Source organism: Arachis ipaensis, chromosome B10, assembly GCF_059453495.1.
Source record: "Arachis ipaensis isolate K30076 ecotype BB chromosome B10, ASM5945349v1, whole genome shotgun sequence".
Taxonomy (NCBI): domain Eukaryota; kingdom Viridiplantae; phylum Streptophyta; class Magnoliopsida; order Fabales; family Fabaceae; genus Arachis; species Arachis ipaensis.
Genome location: NC_142435.1, coordinates 139,366,118 through 139,387,609, shown reverse-complemented (window position 1 = coordinate 139,387,609; position 21,492 = coordinate 139,366,118). Strand labels below are relative to the sequence as shown.

At 36.4% G+C, this 21,492-nt stretch overlaps 1 protein-coding gene across 1 annotated transcript; it reads right to left on the bottom strand.

The window, feature by feature from the left end:
* Positions 1-360: 360 nt before the first annotated feature.
* LOC107623026 (uncharacterized) lies at positions 361-6,372 on the bottom strand. The gene is made up of 5 exons (XM_016325147.3): positions 6,051-6,372; positions 5,643-5,692; positions 3,675-3,798; positions 3,401-3,508; positions 361-1,140 (listed from the first exon to the last, which is right to left on the bottom strand). The coding sequence occupies exons 1-5, from the start codon at positions 6,370-6,372 to the stop codon at positions 494-496; spliced, it is 1,251 nt and encodes a 416-aa protein (XP_016180633.2). The 3' UTR covers positions 361-493.
* Positions 6,373-21,492: the final 15,120 nt, after the last annotated feature.

The window sequence follows — 21,492 nt, the reverse complement described above, 5'->3', positions numbered from 1 at the left end:
AGAATATATCATACAAGACCGTAGTGTATCCTATGCTCCAATAATAGCATACCGAAAAAGTCTTAACATTAGTGAACCATATATAGCGTACTGCGTATCCATTTTCTTATGGCATAATCATGTAATTATACATGAAACATAATGAAAGTGAATTATAATCTAATTAATTTTAGTTACTACAATGTTTTAGAGAATAATATATACCTAAAGTGGCCGGCAGATTCATGGATGCTAGTAGTAAAATTAACGGAAATGTTTGAAAAATACTAAACATTTATAATTTTATATACGTAATATTCATAATTACATATTTATTATTTTTAATATTACTCAATTATTTCAGCAATAATTAATAAAATATAAAATGAAATAATTTATTTTAGATTAATTTTTTATTATCTTGTAAATATTTTTGAATAAACAGATGCATATGCATGCTAATACACTCATAATAACCAAATTGAAGTACTTATTAGTTATTATGACCGTTAAATTAAAAACCATGTGGAGCATTGGTGGAGAATTTGAAGAACAGAAGATGGTTGTAAGGCTTTTCCGGCGTGACAATGGTTGACGGAAAATTGGGATGGTTGACGGAGTCAGGGAACGCTTGAGTCTCCAAACACAACGCCGATCGTGGCTGATACACAAACCCGTCTTTCCCCTTCTCATTCTTCACATAATTCGCAGTGTAGAATTGCAATCCTGGTTGATTCGTCGCAATCTTCATCACTCTCCCTGACCTCTTATCCGTGACAATAGCCGCAACCTTAACCTCGTTGTCGTCATTCTTATTCTTATCAAGAACATAATTTACGTTATAGCCATTGGTGTTGGTTAATTGGTCGATCCTAGAGCCAACAACTTGTGGTTTAAGGAAATCATATGGGGTTCCTTTGACGGACGAGAAGTTTCCGAAGGGAATGAGCTGGTCGTTGAGCGGTGTGAATTTGGACCCGAAGATTTGAACAACTTGATTAAGGATGTTGCCGCTGTTGTGGTTTCCTAGGTTCCAATATGCATGGTTAACCAGGTTCACTGGTGTTGCTTTGTTTAAGGCTTTTGCTTTCATGACTATGCTCAAACTCGATTCTTCACTTAGGATGTAGCTCACTGTTACCAATAGGTCACCCGGAAATCCTGAAACACAAACTTTCATTATTCTAATTTGAAATTTTATTAAGGCAGTTTATTCATAGCTAATAAAATATTTTAATATAAAACTTTGTTAGGTACACAATAGTTTTTGTAAATAATGTGAACAAAGGACTCTAAAATTAGTCTAATAAAGTAAAAACATACTCCTAAATCTTAATATTAAGATAACCATCTGCACAGCTAATGAATTGAACATCCGATATATTCATTATTAATATTATTTAGTATTTTTATTATCTACCTATACTTTTTCTCTGACATATTATGTTAAATAATTTAGTTAAGAAAAAGTATAGATGAACAATAATACTAGTGAACAATATGAACAATGGGGTTATAAAAGTAAATTAATCATAAATTTAAGGAAAAGTATAGGTAGACAAGGAAAATCTAAACAATATGAACAATAGATATATCGGATGTTCATTTTACTAGGTGTGCAGATGATTATTTTAATATTAAGACTTATGTGTGTAATTTGGAGGTATAATGTGTTTTGATTTGATTGGTGGTTGTTCATGTTGTTCAAAAAAGTTATTAGTTACCAAGTAGGGGTGTACATGGGCCGGGCCACACCGGATTTGGCTTAATCCAGACCCGACCCGAAATATAGACCGGGCCTAATTTTTAGACCCTAACTCGATCCTAGACCCAATGAAACATACGCACCTTCGGGCCGGGTAAAAACCGGGTGAAAACCGGGTCTTTAGCATGTAAAAATCACCTAATTTCCAACTATTATTTCACAATTCACATAGTAAAATTCACTTAAAAAAATATAACAAGAACCAACCATTCTCTAAAATTAAAGCATAACCATAATCAATACTAATATTGTCTAATAACACCAAATATATTTAAATCAATACAAATAACACAATATTATGTATTAGTCTAAAGTCTTATCCATTTTAAACATAAAACATTAACTTATAATCTTATAATGACTAATAACACAAAATATTAAGGTTTACAATATTTAAATTCTACATAAGAATAGCCATTATCCATCACTAATAACACAAAATATTAATTGTGTATGATGACTGGGACACCGGACTGAGTTCGGGTGACCCGAACTATGACCCAGACCCGACCCGAAATAATGACCGGGTCTATTTTTGAGACTCATACCCGACCCTAAATCCAATGAAATCACACTAAATTAGCCCTTAAAATTTTCGGGACCGAGTCGAGTCTTTGAATTGGGCCGGATCATATACACCCTGTTACCAAGCATAACCCTATTCAGTTTATTTTTTATAAGCAATTATCAATTAGTTTTTTTTCTTAATTATATCTTGGTTTAATTGAACCATTATACTTTTTAATTATTGAGCCAATTATATGACACGTTTCGATATTTAAATTTATATTCTTGCATGAAGACGACTTTAACTATTTTCATGGAAGATTTGTTATTACCGTGTTAAGCTCTCTTAATTAAATTAATTTGACTCTACACTGAGATAAAAACTGAGAAAAACCGAGTTAAGTCCTATTTTTGGTTTCTAAAATTTGCGAGTTGCACTGATTTGGTTCCTAACTTCTTAATTGTTACACTTTGGTCTTTCAGATTAAAAAAAGTGCACCAATGTAGTCCCTCTTCAACGCTGTTAGTGAGATAACTCAAGTCTTACCATGTTAGACATATTAAAACAACGTTGTACACGTTTTGACGCTAAAAAAGCACTAAATGATGTCATTTCAGAGTTTGAACAATATCAAAAAGGAGGGATATAACGTTTTAACATTGTTCAAACCCTCAAACGACGTCATTTAGTACTTTCTTTAGTGCCAAAACGCATACCACGTCGTTTTAATATATCTAGCGTGACAAGACTTGAGCTACGCCACTAACAGTGTTGAATTCCAGCGACGAAAGATACACGAGAGATTATATGGGTGCACTTTTTTGAATCTCGAAGATCAAATTGTAGCAATTGAAAAGTCAGGGACCAAATTAGTACAACCTGTCAATTTCAGGGACCAAAATGGGTTTAACTCGAAAAAAACCTTTTGAGGTTTGTATATACTCTTTTTGCCTTCCCGAACAAAATGTTCTGCATTAGTCACCGATTAAATGGGACAAAAACTATTAAACATGTATAATAAAAAATAACATAATTTAAATTTTATATCAGCTTAGCGTGGGATCAAATTAATTAAAATATGGGAACAGTGTGTATATATAGTTCATGAAATTCACCAATTAGAAATCATGCAACGTCTCAAACTTTACCTTCTTCACCATCAAAACTGTGGTAGCTGAATTTGATTTTGGGTCTGTCACCATCTCTTTGATACTTTACCACTTTCCAAAGCACATCACTAAATCCTCTAGGTCCACCTAAGTTGAGGACAAGCAAAATTATGAGATAATCTTTCTATGTGACATGTTTCTTCATCAGATCTTTGTTTGCACCCATCACGGAAATTAATTAAATTAGAAGTATATGTGTTTATTAAGGAAAATTAATTAGACACATATAGTACTAGTATTAGTATATATGTACCATGAAGTGTATTGTTTCCTTCATTAGCAATTAACTTGTAATGGATTCCATTTAATGTAAACTGAGCTCCTCCAATTCTGTTAGCGACCCTGCCAACGGTAGCTCCAAAATATTGTGTATCATTCTGCAAATTAAAATAGCTAACAATTTTTGCATTAATATTATCGATCCGGATAATTAATCACCACAGACAATGTTGTCCTTATAAAAATGAGACCAAATTCTTCAAGTTGACATTGTTTATGGTTTGGTTCCTCAAATTGTCTTCACTTAATATGCACACTCATTGAGACCAAATATATACATAGAGTTTCGATCTTGAGTCTATATGTAACACACCCACACTAGAATTTTTTTTGTTAACACACCCACACTCACGGTGAAAATACAATGTTGAAGAAACAATACATTTAAACGTTTTATAACCAAGACTTTCTTTTAAAATTTAAAAAAAAAAAATTCACAATCTGCAAAATATCAAACTAAAATAAAATAAAATACACTTTTCGCGACATATGAAATGGGTCGAAAAAATGGTGGTTGCTTTTTGCAATTGCAAAATTGCAGTTCCGCCCAGAAAAAGGTTGCCTGAGAAAAAGGTCTGGGCGGGTACGGGTTCCGGGTTCCGGGTTCTGGTCCGGGTCAGTCTTCTGGCCCATGGCCAAGTCCAAAAAAAAAATCCCTTTTCTTCGATCATCCTATATTTTTAAAACTTAATTTTAAAGATATATTGATGGCATAAATCCAAGATCTTTTAGTTAGAATATAAGATGTTATTATTTTAATTAATTAATTAATTAATTAATTAATTTATTATTATTATTATTATACACGTTTAACTAATAAATAAAAAAATAAATTAATATACTAGTTATATATAATGCAACTATGCAATTACCAAAAAAATAATGCAACTATGCCGTAAGGGATTGGTTCTCAACTAACTATTTTATAGAGTAACTGGGACTTTTTAATTTAAATTATTTAAATATTTTATTTATTAAAATATGTAACGTATAAAATATTTATATTGTTATTTTTATACTATTATTACACATATTGAGTATACATGGTACAAGACAAAAACATAAAAATTAAATATTATACATCTGAGATATGTAATACCTTTAAAAAAAATATATTCTAAGTGCATCTGAAATATATATATTTTAAGCGTTACACATCTCGAGAATATAATAATAACAATAATAATAAAAAGTGTAAACACTAAATACAGTCAGTAATAATACTGTAAAAATATAAATACAGTTAATAATACACATATTAATAAATAAAATATTTATTTTATTTATAAATTAAAATAATCCAGAGTAACAGAACATGTGAGAAGAAAAGTAAGCTGGCGACAAAGCTAAGTGACAAAATAATAGTAAACTACAGTCCAGATCTTATTATTAGCTATCACATGCTTGTCACAGTCCAAATTGGGCTTCTCATACTTAGAGAGTAAAATACAACATTGAATTATCAATTAAAAAATCAATGATTTTCATATTTTATAATAATTGAATTTGTGGTTACTCCTTAAAAAAAATATGCATGTTGTGTTTATTTTATTAAATCTAATTTTTTTTCCATTATTCGAATAGTTTAGATCTTTTAGTTTATTAAAAGCAAAAATCTCAAATTTTTATTGAGAACTTTCCTCCCTCCTAGCTTGATAATTTTCCCAGAAAATGAAAGGAAGAAGGCAGAGAAATCTTTAGGCATGTTCTTTTTGTGAAAACTGAAACATACTTTCGTTGTTACTTATATTCATTATGAAATAATAGTAAACAAATAAAATTTTATTTATACTGTTTTTGGTTTTTATATAAAATTCTAATAAAATAAAAATATTAAAAAAATAGAATATCTTTTCAGAAATCAAACAACAGACATTATAACCGAAGAAACAATTTAATCATATATTTAAAAAAAAAAATAGACTTGTATTAATAGACTTACAGTGTATGCCTTGGGAGAGTCATATCCAAGAACAATGTCTCCCAACTTTCCTGAAACAAACAACATTACAGGAAAAGAAAAATGAAGTGTTAGTGAAAAGCATTTGAAAGAATAATGAAGCACAATACATATAGAAACCCAGAAGATTTAATTATTTTGGTTGCCCACGGACTCTTCAGTCCAATAGATCAAAAACTAATTAATTGCGAATCTGAACTCAATTTAAAGATTTGTTATTGGTCAATAAATTACTACTTACACAAAATAAGATTCAAACCCTCGATACTTACTTCAACGGACGAATTGACCACTCGACCAACTCAAATTGGTTCCAAAAGGTTTAATTATAATAGTTCTTTTGAAGATTAAAACTAAGACACACAAAAGTACACAAATATAGAAGCATACCGTATTTGTCAGGAAGTAGTAAGGAAATAAGTGTGGCACCCCAGTTGGTGACCTTCAAAGTAAGGTCACCCTTCTTTAATTCAAAGACCCTAATTTGGTCTTTCTCCTTCTTGATGATAGATCCATTAACAAACCCAGAAGCAGCTAAACATACAACATATAATATCACTATGAACTTGCTCATTTTCCTACTAATGTTATATTCAGAGCGATAATTATAGTAATGGGCTATATAGAGGGATATAGCTAGCAAAAGAAGAACATTGAAGTAAAGAAGGATAAAGTCAATGGAAAGTGTAGTGTCCCTTTCAGACTTTATCATCGGTCGTAATAGGCTGCCGATTTGATGTAGTATTAACTATTAAGAGAATTATTATATTTTATTGAAAATATAAATAATTAAAGGAGGAGTTTAATTTTGATGCACTGATAGTGTAACATATTTTATATAATCGTATAATTACAACTGTTCTCTTGGATAATTATTTAAAAGGTAATTATTTCTACTAATATAGCGTTATGTAATTAGATGTAAGTGTAAAACGATTTTACAATGACATTACATCAAAATTAAATTTCTAATAGATAACTAATTGTATATTATTGTTTATTACATAAACAAAATTAAATAATTTTAAAATTTATAACTTAAAAAAATATTTAACTACATTAATTTGATTAAATAATTAATTGTGTAAAATTTTATAAGTTTTTAAGTAGCAAGAGTGGTAAAACACATTTGGTTCAAGAGTGTTGGTAGTGGGATTTTGATCGATTTTAAAAGAAAAATCAATTCAAAAAGTATATAATTTGTTGCCATCCGGTTGAATTGATTTGATTTTATGTTTAAATTCGATCAATCCAATCCAAAGTGTTGCGATTTGGATTGGTTCAATTTTTAAAAAACAAAATTTTAGGATTTTATTATTAAAAATAGAAGTTGGTAAAGCAAATAAATAAACAAATCTCATTTTATATTCACATAATAATAATAAGAACATGTATCAAATTATGCATATTATATATAAACTTTAAATTTAATAATAAAATAACAATATCATATCACATTTTGTAATTTGGATTAGGTCGGTTTAATTTTGAGAAGTAGATTTGAAATTTGATCGGATCTGATTCATGTGGTTTTATTGAAAATAGAATCCGATCTAATATAAATTAATGTGAGTTTGATTGATTTTCAGTTTAGATTAGATTGTATGAGCAATTTTATTTGGATTGTTTTAAATTTGAACACTCCTAATTTACAGCAAACAATAAAATTTTAGCTGTTTGTTTGGAGTTAATTCACGTAGACATATTTTATCCCCGAAAGTTATAGATATTTTTTAACATTTGTAGATAATAAATCAAAGTACACTTAGGTTCACTTCAAGAAGGCTAAATCAAAGGCATCAAACCTGACCGTTTCATACAATTCGGCCGAAACACTCCCTATAAATTGGCACACAAAGCACGTGCACATTTTAGTTACAGAAAGATACCGCGTTTTCAGTAAAACCTTACGAGAATCATCTAAAAAATAGGCCAGTAACATAACGGCATTATAGCACATTCAAATTAAAAATCTATAAAGGAAGAAACCCTAAGGATATCCAGGTATGCGATTCACTCTGAATTGCAATATACTTATCTCATTCTCTTTTTAACTTGAGCGTTGGAGTGCCTTTGTAGGTGTCCACCGCCACAGTTCTTAAGAAGCCGACGTATAGCTCATCCTATCCAACAAAAAGCGAGTTTAAGTACTAAGCAGGATGAGCTATACCTTGAAGCTGGCTGTCTATGTAGGAACATTTGGCAGCCACCGTGAGGCCGAAGTTTTAAATTAACCCCACCATCATCTCTTCTACCCTACTCTCACCTCTTTTTTGCAGGTTACAACTTATGGAAGAAGAGCGGAGTAACCCTCCTCCTCCCCTAACTCAAGCCAAGCTAATGGCCATCAACAAATCTCTAAGAGCAAAGAACTAGCAGATGGCCGACTTATTGAATCAGCGACAAAATAGCCGAGGCAAGACAAAAGAGCAAAAAAATCCTGAAAACAAAGACGACGAGGACGAGCACCCGTTGGAGGCTAAACCTGTGGTGACAACCACCCCGAAGCCAATAGTAAAGAGGACTAATCCATTTTCAAAAGACATTATGAACTTTCAAATGCCAAAAAATTTTATCCTGCTAACAACGCTAAAACCTTATGACGGAATCGGCGACCCTAATATACATGTCACCAAGTTTCATACAATGATGTTCATGAACGGTGCATCCGATCCAATACTTTGTCGTACATTTCCTACCTTTTTAGATGATGCTGCCTTGATCTAGTTTTCTAACTTGCCTGCAGGATCTATATCACGTTTTGATGAGCTGGCCAACCGATCTGTCAACAACTTTGCCGCATCAAAAATCTATATGCACGACTCAGACTACCCCAGCACCATAAAGCAAGGACAACATGAAAGCCTTAATGACTACATGATGAGATTCGCAAAGGCAACCATGGAGATACCTAACCTCAAACGAGAAGTCCACCTACATGCACTAAAAAGCGGGCTCCGCCCTGAGAAGTTCCAAAAAACTATCATTGTTACAAAATCGAAGACATTGGCTGAGTTTCGAGAAAAGTCAAATAGCCAAATTGAAATAGAAGAACTCCAATAAATTCGAAAAGCAAAAGACCTAACCCTAGCAGAGAGGAAGACAAAAGAAACAAATACCCTAACAATAAGATAGACCAAAAATCCTTCAAACTCACACCAAAATTCTACACATATACCCCTTTCAACACCAAACGGGAGGACATCATTAAAGACACCCTACACTCCAAATTGATCAAACCACCAAATAAAGTTGGAACCTATCAAGACCAACGATATGTAGACAAATCCAAATATTGCACTTTTCATCAGAAATATGGGCACAATACAGATGACTGCGTTATAGCAAAGGACCTTCTTGAAAAACTAGCTCGCCAAGGTCTGCTAGACAAGTACATTGACAGTCAAGGACAAAGACAAAATACGGAAGACCTCGGCCAACACTCTAAATCAAATAACAATAATAGAAACAAAGGAAAAAAGGTAAACGAAAACCCTAACCATCCTCACAGTGTTATTAATTGTATTTCTGGTGGCTTTGCAGGTGGAGGGTGTAGCAACTCGGCCAGAAAGAGGTCCTATAGGATCATGATGTCAGTGACTGGTTCCGAGCCGACCTCAACCACCAACATGAACGTCCTAGACATCACATTCAATCCTTCAAATTGCAAAGCGATGGACAAAATCCTAGACAACCCTGTGGTTATATCACTTCAAGTCGGTGAGCTATTGGTAAAAAAAGTCCTTATGGACCCAAGCAGCAGCGCAGATGTACTGTTTTATTCCACATACCAAATAATGAAGCTAAGTGACAAAGACCTACAACCATCTATTGGAGAATTGGTAGGTTTCTCAGGTGAGCGCGTTCCAATCCGATATTATATATGGTTACAAATGATACTAGGCAATTACCCTAATTATAAAACTCTAGATATTTAATATTTAGTTGTGGACTACAAAAGCTCGTACAATATCATTTTAGGCAGACCCTCTCTAGATGATTTTGGTGCTATTGTCTCCATTATACATTTGTGTGTTAAGTTTTCTTCACAGGATAATAGAATTCTCACCATTCGCACTGACCATAAAAAGGCCAGACAATGCTATAACGCGAGCCTTAAGGTGAATCCTCCAAAACAAGCTAACCAACAGTACATACAAGCAGTCTATAACTCGGAGAGTCTACCTGTTCTAGCATACCTGGATCCTCGGATAGACCTACAAGACCCACTGACGAGAGGAACGTTTGCCAGTAAAGAATTTTATAAAAACAGTCGCGTTATAGATATAGTCTCTAAACCAACAGAAATCCCTTCGTACAAATGTTTTGGTTGTCACAAGTAACAAACCCCTTAAATAAATTGATAACCAAAGTATTCAAACCTCGGGTCGTCTTCTCAAGGAACTGCAGGAAAGTATGTTCTTATTATTGGCTATAAAGGTTGTAAATCGGGGTTGAGAGTGAGGAATAAGTATGACAAATAATTTAAATGGCAATTAAAAATAAATAAATAACTGTAAAATAAACTTTTGGCAAGGTATGAGAATTTGGAAGTCCAGACTTAGTTATCCTTATCAAAAACAATGAAAGTTGAATCTTAATTCCACTTAGTTAACCTTTACTAAAGCAAAGGAAAGTCAAGGGACTAATTAGTTTGATCTTCGAATCCTATTTATTTCCTAAGAAAAGGTTGGGATTATTGAAGTTCAGTTCAATTAGCAAAGATAACAGTTATCAATTATGTTGAGATAAGATAACTCCTGAGTTACTGCTTTCTTAACCAAGACCAAAAGAGGAAAAAGTAAAATTGCTGGAATAAAAATGTCTTCAGATTGAAAGCAATGGTGACATAAATAAAAGAAAGCAATCATAAACTGAAATACCTCAAATAGCATTAATAAGATAAATTATGATCTAACATGAAGAGTTCATAAGCCAAATTGGCGACATAAAGTATAGATACGAATAAAAGCAGTAGAATAAAAATAAAAAAGGAATATTAAACCTGGGATTGAGAGTCACTCCTAAAACTAAGAGAAATCCTAAATCCTAAGAGAGAGAGAGGGGAGAACCTCTCTCAAAACTAATCTAAATCATGAGAAGTAACTAAATTGGCGAGCTCTCTCTGAATGGATGCATTCCCACACTTTATAACCTCTGGTCTATGCCTTCTGGACTTGGATTTGGGCCAAAAAGGGCTTCAGAAATCGCTAAGAGCGTTTTCTGCAATTTCTGGTGCGTGGCCTCTATCACGCGTCCGCGTAGGTCATGCGGTCGCGTCATTCGGAGCTTTTCTTGTCACGCGGTCGCGTCAGCCATACGGCCGCGTCATCTGTGTTTTGCTTAAGGCGCGCGGTCGCGTCAGTCATGCGGCCGCGTCACTGTTGATTCGCGCTTGGCATGCGGTCACGTCGTCCATGCGATCGCGTGGATACGAGTTTCTTTAGAAACTCCGTTTTGTGCTTTCCTTCCATTTTTGTATGTTTCCTTTCCATCCTTTGAGTCATTTCTGCCTTAGAAGATCTGAAACTACTCAACACACTAATCACGACATCGAATGGAAATAAAGGTAATTAAAATAATTAATTTTAAAGCATAGGAAACATGTTTTTCACATACATCACATAATAAAGAAGGGAAACTAAAACCATGTAATTAATATGAATAAGTGGGTGAAGGATTGAATAAATCACTCAAATTAAGCACAAAATACATCATAAAATATGGGTTTATCAACCTCCCCACACTTAAACAATAGCATGTCCTCATGCTAAATCCAAGGTAAAAAGTAAGGTTAAAGTGGTGAAATGTCATGCAATGCAATCTAATCTAAATGCAACTACCTAGATGAATGATGCATCATGCAATTCTAATTTTTATTCACTTGAATATAAAGCTTGCATGTAGTTAAATTAATTCACATTCTCAAGGAGTCATGTATATATATATATATATATATAGCCAAACCTTAGATAGTGATAAAGTGCCTTTACAATTGAGATGGGAGAGAAAAACATTTTAAAAACTTGCAAGACAACTAACAATTTAAACAGAGATAAATGTTAATGAGCTATTGAACCCTCACTGGATTTTGTGTTTACTCTCTAATCACTCAGTGTTTATTGGGTTAATCACTCTATTCTTCTTTTTATTCTCTCTTTCTATAACTTTGTTCTTCATCTAACCAATCAACAATTGTAGAATATAGACATACCAAAAATCATGAGGTCTTTAATTAAGGTTGTAATGGGGCCAAGGTAAAGGTAAGGGTATATGTATAAGGCTAAGTGAGCTAATAAGTGAATCCTTAATTAGTCTAAGATCTCACCTAACATACATACTTTCTAAAGCAAAGCTGCCTTACCTATTTTCCCATATTTTCTCACTTTTGATGTTACATGCTCACATCTCAATATTTATTTATTTTTTATCCCATGTGCATTGCTTTATTTCATAATTGGGGAATTCTTTTTGTATCCCCTTTATTCATAACACATTTTTTTTAATGCACATGGTAATTCAATTATTTTGATTTTACATGAGCATACTTCCCAAAACTTTTTATTTGAGTTATTTTATTCCTTTCAACTTTTCTACCTTTTGTTTTTATTATCCATGTTCCCAATAGGTTTTCCCACATTTAAACTATACATAATTTTCTATCTTAAGCTAACCAAGGACTCAACTTGGGGTTTTATTTTTGTTTTTCTGCTTAAGGCTAGTAATGTGGCTAATAGAATAAAAGGGGATTTAAAGGCTCAAGGGGGCTAACAAGGGTGATGTAAAAGGTAGGCTATTTTGGGATTAAGTGAGCTAAAATCAAATAATGGCCTCAATCACTCTCTTGGTATGTATCTACATTCTACAATCGGATATATAGATTAAAACAAAGTAAAGAACACCAGAATATAAAAGAAGGGCGGAACACACAGGAATAAAAATTATGGTTTGAATGTAACCATACAATTAAGCTCAAAACTCACAGGCTATGTGTTCTCTAACTCAAAAATCATTTATCACTTATGTATGTCATGCAGGTTTAGTTAAAAATTCCCATTATTCTCAATGTAAAACTTATATTGAATGGCTTTAAAGTTCTAGTGTTTCTCCTTGATGAAGTGTTGTTAACTAACATGTAATGCTATATATACAAGGTGTGGGTTGTTTTGATTCTGTTAAAGTCTCTAGTTTACTTCCTTTTTCTTTTCAATCTATTCTGAGTTATCTTATGCTGAAAAGGGTAAACTATACTAATCAATCCACAATTTCTATAACTAATAAGTTAGAATTGCAACTAAACTAAGTGCCTAAAATATGAACTAAAAATGCAAAATACAGAAATAGAGTAAAAATACATGAAAGTAGCAATGTATAAGTACTTAGAAAATAAAAATAAAAATAAAGAAAAAAATACAGAAAAATATCCAAAATAAAAGAAAGAGAGTCTGTAGTGGTTCACCAAAATAATACGCCAGAGATGGCGACCTCCCCACACTTAAAATGTAGCATCGTCCCCGATGCTCACTCAAGCAGGGTGTGAAGGAGTGTCATCACTGGAAGGGTGGGTAGCTGGGATCTCTGTGGTGGTGATCTGAGGGTCTGACTGCTGTGGAAGAGGTGCTGACTGAAGGGGGATCTCAGGGTCTACAGCCTGAATCTGGGATGGAGCCTCCTAATGGTGTGCTGCCTACCAGGTGCCTGCCTGCTCTGCCTCCTGCTGTGGGTGGGTATCTACCTCGGGCGCATTCGCCTCCTCCTCAGATGCCTCGGATGGTGTGTCAGGCTCGGAGGGGATGTCGCCAGATCGTATCATCAGCTTCAGGTGCTCATAGCGTCGCTTGTTGCGACGCTCCATCTGGTCAAGCCGTCGAAACAGGCGGTGCACTAGATGATAGATTGGCTCTGGGGCAGGTGGAGGTGCAGTGGTGGTGGCAGGTGTAGCTGTGGAGGAAGAGGGGCCGGCAGATGGTGTGGCAGTGTCACCGGGAGCAGTGAGGACTGGAGGTCTGTAGCCCAAGGCCAGAAAGTTCCTGCTGTGCGGGATAATCTTCTTGCATTCTGCAGCAGGTGGCCTCTCGTCAGCATCCTCCCAAGGCACGTCAGCTCGACGGCCCAGCTGTGTAACCAAATAGGGAAAGGGAAGAGTGCCTCGGACGTGGACCCTGGCCATGTAGAACCGGATAAAGCATGGCAGGTACAGGTCCTTACCCTCCATCACACACCATAGGAGGGTGATCATAGCGGCAGGTATATCGGTCTCGTGAGTACTCGGCATAATGAAGTTGCTTAGTATCTGATGCCACAGCCGAACCTCATCATTCAAGTATGCTCGCTGGATTCCCTTGGGCATGGTGGTGTTCTGACCCATAATCCAAGGAACGGTCGGGTCAAGGGCTATCCGGGCCTTGACTGCATCCCAATCAAACTTTAGAAAGCGCATGTCTTCCTCAGCTTTCTGATAACCATCTGGCTGATCAGATTTAGGCAGAAGCTTCAGAACCTCTTCTATTGCCTCTTCAGTAACCAGAATCTGCTTTCCTCTGAGGTTCACGGCATCTAGGGAGGTCTTGAAGTAATTGCAGTATAATTCTCTAACCCAAGATGCATTGACCTCAGTCAGGGATCTCTCCAGGAAGAACCAGCCTCTTTGTTTGATCTGATCAGAGGTGTATTGCTGGAGTTCTCCTAGGATCTTCAAGGTCCTTTCCAGGTATAGGTTCCTGGAGTTTGCAAATACCGGATACTTCAGCTCACAGTATCGGTTTGCAAACTTTACTGGGTCATTAGCAGGGAGCAGCTGGTCGGCCTTCTCCTGCGGGGTGAAGTTTTTCTCCCGCCAGGAGGCATCATGCATGAGATCTATGATAGACATAGATGATTCTCCTCTTTTACGTTTGCCAGTGGTAGCCTTTCCTTTTCCCTTTCTCTGAGAATCTGACATCCTGAAAAATAGAGAACCAGGATATAATAAAAATAGAAAAACAAATAGGCAAATAGTCAAAAGAATCACAAAGTGGCAAAGGAGAATGAGAATGAGGTAAATGAGTTAAGTAAATGTGCATTAAGGATTGTATAGGAGTTAAAGGTTCTAAAGGAAAAATTTACAATCTAAAATGTGATAGAAGGCATGTTAAGTAGAAAAAATTATCAGTATGCCATGGTTAGAGGGTTAAAAGAAAGGGAAAAACCAGAAAAAAGATTTTAAAAGGTTAGTTTGGTTAGAATTAAAAAAGAGTTCAGGAAATTAGAATTATTGAGTTAATGAAAAATGGGTTAAGGTAAGTGGCATAAGGATAAGTTTCTAAGTAACAAGCATTCATAATTAGAAGCGATAGGTAACTCATAACTAAACCAGGAAAACAGGTTGATGAGGATTCAAATAGATATAGAAATAGCAAAAATTGGAATCAAACATCAAAAATGCAATATATGAACCATGAAATCAAAGAGAATAAGAATGCGTGCCTTGCATTCATGAATGGGTTTGGGTAAAGTAGAGGAAAGCAGATTTCAAAATGCCAAAACCAAAACATGAATGAAAATAGTTTACAGAAATTTGGGCAGCATTCCGGCTAAAATTGGATTATCCCGGAAAATAAACAATAATAAAATAGTTCATATGAATTAAAATTAAAGCTTGCAATTACATATAAGGAATATAAACATGAGAATTCAGTGTAAAGAGCAGCATGAAATAAGAAATCACAGCATATGAACATTACAAACATCACAGCAACAGCAGAATTGCAAATTGGATAAAACAGAAACATGAACAGTGCAAGTAAACAGGCCTAAATCCACTAACCACATTCTAGGCTACCTAACAACCTAAAATCCACTACAATATGCATATCTAACTAGCCTAAACATGAACATAAACAGAAAATAATGAAATAACGACTAAGGATAGAAGGGTGGCGTTCGTCGGAACCTGGTAGGCCGAATAAGGAGAATGGACAGAAAGAGGGGCTGGGGGTGGTGGTGACGGCGTCTGGTGCGGCGGCTGGCGGTGGTGGCACGGCTGTTCGGGGCAGGGGGGAAAGGAGGGATGGGAATGGGGTAGGGGGTAAGAGGGGAAGGGAGGGGTAGTGTGTGTGTGGCGGATGGGGGTGGCGTGGCTGGGACGGGCGGCGGCGGTGGGTGGTGGTTGCGAAAGGGGCAGTGGCGAAGAGGGGGGGAAGAAGAAGAAAGAAGAAGAAAGAAGGGGGGAGGAAGGGGGGTAGGTGGCGGCGGCGTCTGGGAGGCCGGCGGCGTCTGGGGGTGGTGGTTGGATTGGAGGGGAATAGAGGGAGGAGAGGGTTTCAGGGGGGCGCGACTGATAGGGTTCGCGTGGTTGGGGGGTTATAAATTTGAATCGACGCGGCCGCGTGGGGCACGCGGTCGCGTGGCTGGAGCGAAATGGGGGGTGATGCGATCGCGTGGGTGACGCGATCGCATGGAGAGCAAAAAGATTGAATGACGCGATCGCCTGGGGCATGCAATCGCGTCGCTGGAATTTGTGCTAAACACACGAATCCAGCATCGTTTCAGCGCAACTCTCTATCTCCTTTGGGGCATTCTGCAATCCATGCGAAGCGATCGCGTCGCTCACGCGGTCGCGTGGGATTGGTTGTGTGCAAGGGACGCGATGGCATGGGACATGCGATCGCGTGGGCATTTTGTGCAAAACGGTCTATGGCCGCACGATTCCAGCCCAACTTTCTGGACGTTGGATGTTTACGCCGATCTCCAGATCACGCGGCCACATGGATGACGCGGTCGCGTGGGTAGTGTTTTTCGCAATATGACGCGATCGCATGGGTGATGCGGTCGCGTCGCGCACCCTTTTTATTTATGCAGTATGCAGAATGCAATGATTAATATGAATGCGATGCAAAATTCCAGGTTTAATAGAATAAAATAAAACTCAAAAACAAACAAAACTAAATAAAGTTAAAAGTGCAAAAGGAACGATCATACCATGGTGGGTTGTCTCCCACCTATCACTTTTAGTTAAAGTCCTTAAGTTGGACATTGGAAGAGCTTCCTGTTATGGCGGCTTATGTTTAAATTCATCCAAAAATCTCCACCAATGCTTGGAATGCCAATAGCCTCCGGGGTCCTAAACTAGGCATGTAAAACTCCTGAGCAGCTTCAAACAAATTTTTAGGCTCCCAGAATGACGAATGTCGGAATAGATTCCAGGATCCCAAACTTTGCTTTTAAATCCACCTCCATCTTGATCTATATTTTTCCATCCGGGCGGTTTAGAAAGTAGATTCTCACCATGGTGACCAAACATTTTCCAAGATCCATTCAATTGAGCATGATACCAATCCGTGCACTTCAAGTTGAAGCGTGGAACCGTATTAAACCTTGTGCACCAGCTCTGAGCACGAGCCATTTCTCTCTTACTCTTAAAGCCGTAGAGAGCTCTAAGCTGGCCATCTGTTTCAAGCAAACAGTATTCAAGTGAAAAAATAAAGTTAAAGGTTAATGATTGTACCCACTTGAAGCTTGTATTGGGTGGTAATGGCCTTGGAGAAGGTGTTTTCGGTGGTTCTGTAAGTTCCACTCCCTTGTGCTCTTCTGTGAATTCCTCCACTTCCTTGCAAGGTTCTTCAAATGCATCTGTGTCCTGGTCAAAGTCTTCTGTGTCTTCCTCATCACTCGAGTCATAGATTGGAGGTTGAGAGAAATCTACCTCTGTATCATCTTCGTATTCATTTGGGAAAGATTCTTCGATCTCAGAGAATTCACTTGCGGATGCAAGTTCATTACTAAGAGAGCTTGACTTGTGACTATCATCATCAAGGGAATTTGTGTCCTGGGTTATTCCGTCTAGTTCTTCATAAACGACTTGCCTTGGGGATTGTGTACTGTCCTCCTTAGCATCAACTGTAACGTCCTTGACGAAGTTCTCCTCAGCTCTGAATTTCCATGGAGGTTCAGCGTCTCCTAGATCTTCAACCAACTCTTCTTCTTACGTAATGACAGCTTCTTCTACTTGTTCTAGTACGAATTTATTCTCTGTCTTATCCACTGGAGTTTCTAGTAATTCCTTCATGCTACGCTCTTCGTTAGATTGTCCACATGGGACTGTGGTTGGTCCTTGAATGTTCGAACGTCTAGAAGCTAATTGAATTACTGCTTGCTCCAGTTGTCGAATGGTTGTTTGAAGCTTATTTACTGTTTTCTTGAGGCGAACCTCTGATTCTCAGGATGATGGATTTGGACATGAAACATAGGAAAGTGGTGGTGCTTGGGAGTGATTGGATTGGTACTGGGGTAAATAGGGATCATGTGGTGGCGAATGGTGAAGAGAAGCTTGTGAGTGTGGTGGTTCGAGGTTATGTTGAGAGGATGGTCTATAGGCACGGGGTGGGGCTTGTTGGTAGTTACAAGGTTGTCCACCATATCTATCAGCTGGGTATGCATTGTAGAAAGGTCGTTGTCCATGATATCTTGGAGGGTGTTGCTGCCTAAAGGGTTGATTAGATCCTCTTGGCTCCATCCATCCTTGTTTGGTCTGACCTTGATGCATATTCCTGCTGTAACTTCTATTTCCTTCAACAAAGTTAGAACCAAACTCAAAGTGAGAATGGTGAGAGTTCATAGTAACAAATAAAATTAAAAAGGAAAAACAGAAATAAATAAACAAGTAAAAGAAAAATATTTACAATAACCAATAATAAGGCACACGTTAGCAGTTCCCCGGCAACGGCGCCATTTTGACGAGAGGAACTTTTGCCAGTAAAGAATTTTATAAAAACAGTCGCGTTGTAGATATAGTCTCTAAACCAACAGAAATCCCTTCGTACAAACATTTTGGTTGTCACAAGTAACAAACCCCTTAAATAAATTGATAACCGAAGTATTCAAACCTCGGGTCGTCTTCTCAAGGAACTGCAGGAAAGTATGTTCTTATTATTGGCTATAAAGGTTGTAAATCGGGGTTGAGAGTGAGGAATAAGTATGACAAATAATTTAAATGGCAATTAAAAATAAATAAATAACTATAAAATAAACTTTTTGCAAGGTATGAGAATTTGGAAGTCCAGACTTAGTTATCCTTATCAAAAACAATGAAAGTTGAATTTTAATTCCACTTAGTTAACCTTTACTAAAGCAAAGGAAAGTCAAGGGACTAATTAGTTTGATCTTCGAATCCTATTTATTTTCTAAGAAAAGGTTGGGATTATTGAAATTCAGTTCAATTAGCAAAGATAACAATTATCAATTATGTTGAGATAAGATAACTCCTGAGTTACTGCTTTCTTAACCAAGACCAAAAGAGGAAAAAGTAAAATTGCTGGAATAAAAATGTCTTCAGATTGAAAGCAATGGTGACATAAATAAAAGAAAGCAATCATAAACTGAAATACCTCAAATAGCATTAATAAGATAAATTATGATCTAACATGAAGAGTTCATAAGCCAAATTGGCGACATAAAGTATAGATACGAATAAAAGCAGTAGAATAAAAATAAAAAAGGAATATTAAACCTGGGATTGAGAGTCACTCCTAAAACTAAGAGAAATCCTAAATCCTAAGAGAGAGAGAGGGGAGAACCTCTCTCAAAACTAATCTAAATCATGAGAAGTAACTAAATTGGCGAGCTCTCTCTGAATGGATGCATTCCCATACTTTATAACCTCTGGTCTATGCCTTCTGGACTTGGATTTGGGCCAAAAAGGGCTTCAAAAATCGCTGGGAGCGTTTTCTGCAATTTCTGGTGCGTGGCCTCTGTCACGCGTCCGCGTGGGTCATGCGATCGCGTCATTCGGAGCTTTTCTTGTCACGCGGTCGCGTCAGTCATGCGGCCGCGTCATCTGTGTTTTGCTTAAGGCGCACGGTCGCGTCAGTCATGCGGCCGCGTCGCTGTTGATTCGCGCTTGGCATGCGATCGCATCGTCCATGCGATCGCGTGGATACGAGTTTCTTTAGAAACTCCGTTTTGTGCTTTCCTTCCATTTTTGTATGTTTCCTTTCCATCCTTTGAGTCATTCCTGTCTTAGAAGATATGAAACTACTCAACACAGTAATCACGGCATCGAATGGAAATAAAGGTAATTAAAATAATTAATTTTAAAACTTAGGAAACACGTTTTTCACATACATCACATAATAAGGAAGGGAAAGTAAAACCATGCAATTAATATGAATAAGTGGGTGAAGGATTGAATAAATCACTCAAATTAAGCATAAAATACATCATAAAATATGGGTTTATCACCCACCTATGTCTATAGACACCTTAACCAAAATAAAACTAGTAGACAACGAAGACAAGCATACCTACATCAGAGATGCATTGCAAGGAAAAAAAAAGATCAACTTATCATATTACTATAACAAAATACTAATCTATTCGCCTGGACTTAGTAGACATACCAGGAATTGATTCGAACATCATCTGTCACAGGCTTGCAATCAATCTAGCAATCCGACCTATAGCCTAAAAGAAGCGACACATCGGCATAGACAAAAGGAAAGCATCCTTAGAAGAAACCCAAAAACTACTAAATGCTTGATTTATAAAGGAAATCAGATTCACAAGCTGGTTAGCAAACGTGGTTATGGTTAGAAAACACAACGGTAAGTGGAGGATGTGCGTGGACTAAACCAACATCAACAAGGCATGTCCAAAGGACGCATATCCTCTACCTTGTATTGACAAATTAGTTGATAGCTCATCTGGTTTTCAATATTTAAGTTTTATGGATGCTTATTCCGCCTATAACCAAATACTTATGTATTCGGCTGACTAGGATAAGACCGTCTTTATTACTGACTATGGTAACTTTTGTTATAAGGTTATGCCATTTGGACTCAAAAATGCAGGTGTCACTTACCAAAGGCTAATGGATAAAATTTTTGCTAACCAAATCATACAAAATATAGAGGTATATGTCAATGATATGGTAGCAAAAATCACGTCTGGAAGCAATCATACAAACAACCTACAAGAAATATTTCAACAACTGAAACTATACAACATGAAGCTGAACCCAGACAAATGTGCTTTCGGAGTACATGGTGAAAAATTGTTAGGTTTTATGTTAACATGCCAAGGTATAGAAGTCAATCCAGAGAAATGTCAAGCCATAATGGAAATGAGGATCCCTAAATCAATCAAAGAGATCCAACAACTCACACCGTTTAGCAATGTTGTCACAGTTATTGATCACACCATTTTTTCAAAACACTAAGAAAGAAAAAAGAATTCATATGGTCAGAAGCATGCGAACAAGCCTTCACCGAGCTTAAAGTTATACTATCATCACCACAAATACTTTAGAAACCAGAGCATGGTAAACCTCTGTATTTATATTTATCTGTTACTAATCATGCTATTAGTTCTATTTTGGTGACAAAAATAGGTAAGCAGCAACAACCAGTATATTTCGTCAGCAAATCTCTTCAGAATGCTGAATTAAGACACTCAAAGTTAGGAAAACTAGCTCTAGCTCTTATAACAACATCAAGGCGTTTGAGACACTACTTCCAAAGCCACACTATCATAGTACGAACAGAGCACCCTCTAAAACAAAATCCTGAGACGATCCGAACTAGTTGGAAGATTAATCAAATGGTCTATAGAGCTCTCAGAATACGGCATCCAATACCAAGCATGAGGGGCCATCAAGTCTCAGATCCTGGCCGACTTCATAGCAGAACATATACTCGACGACTCCACCTCAAGTAATGAGATATAGACATTATATGTTGATGGAAATCCAAACATGCAAGACTCTGGAGCTGGCATATTGCTCAAAAATAGCAAAGGAACAACTACAGAACAATCTTTACAATTTACTTTCTACGTCACCAATAACCAAGCAGAATAC

Excerpts from the sequence above, each read along its gene's own strand:
- LOC107623026 (XM_016325147.3), bottom strand. The coding sequence starts at position 6,372 with ATGATAAAGTCTGAAAGGGACACTACACTTTCCATTGACTTTATCCTT. Across the intron at positions 3,799-5,642 it reads ACTCTCCCAAGGCATACACT|AATGATACACAATATTTTGG; the intron begins GTAAGTCTATTA and ends TTTAATTTGCAG. Across the intron at positions 3,509-3,674 it reads AGGAAACAATACACTTCATG|GTGGACCTAGAGGATTTAGT; the intron begins GTACATATATAC and ends TCCTCAACTTAG.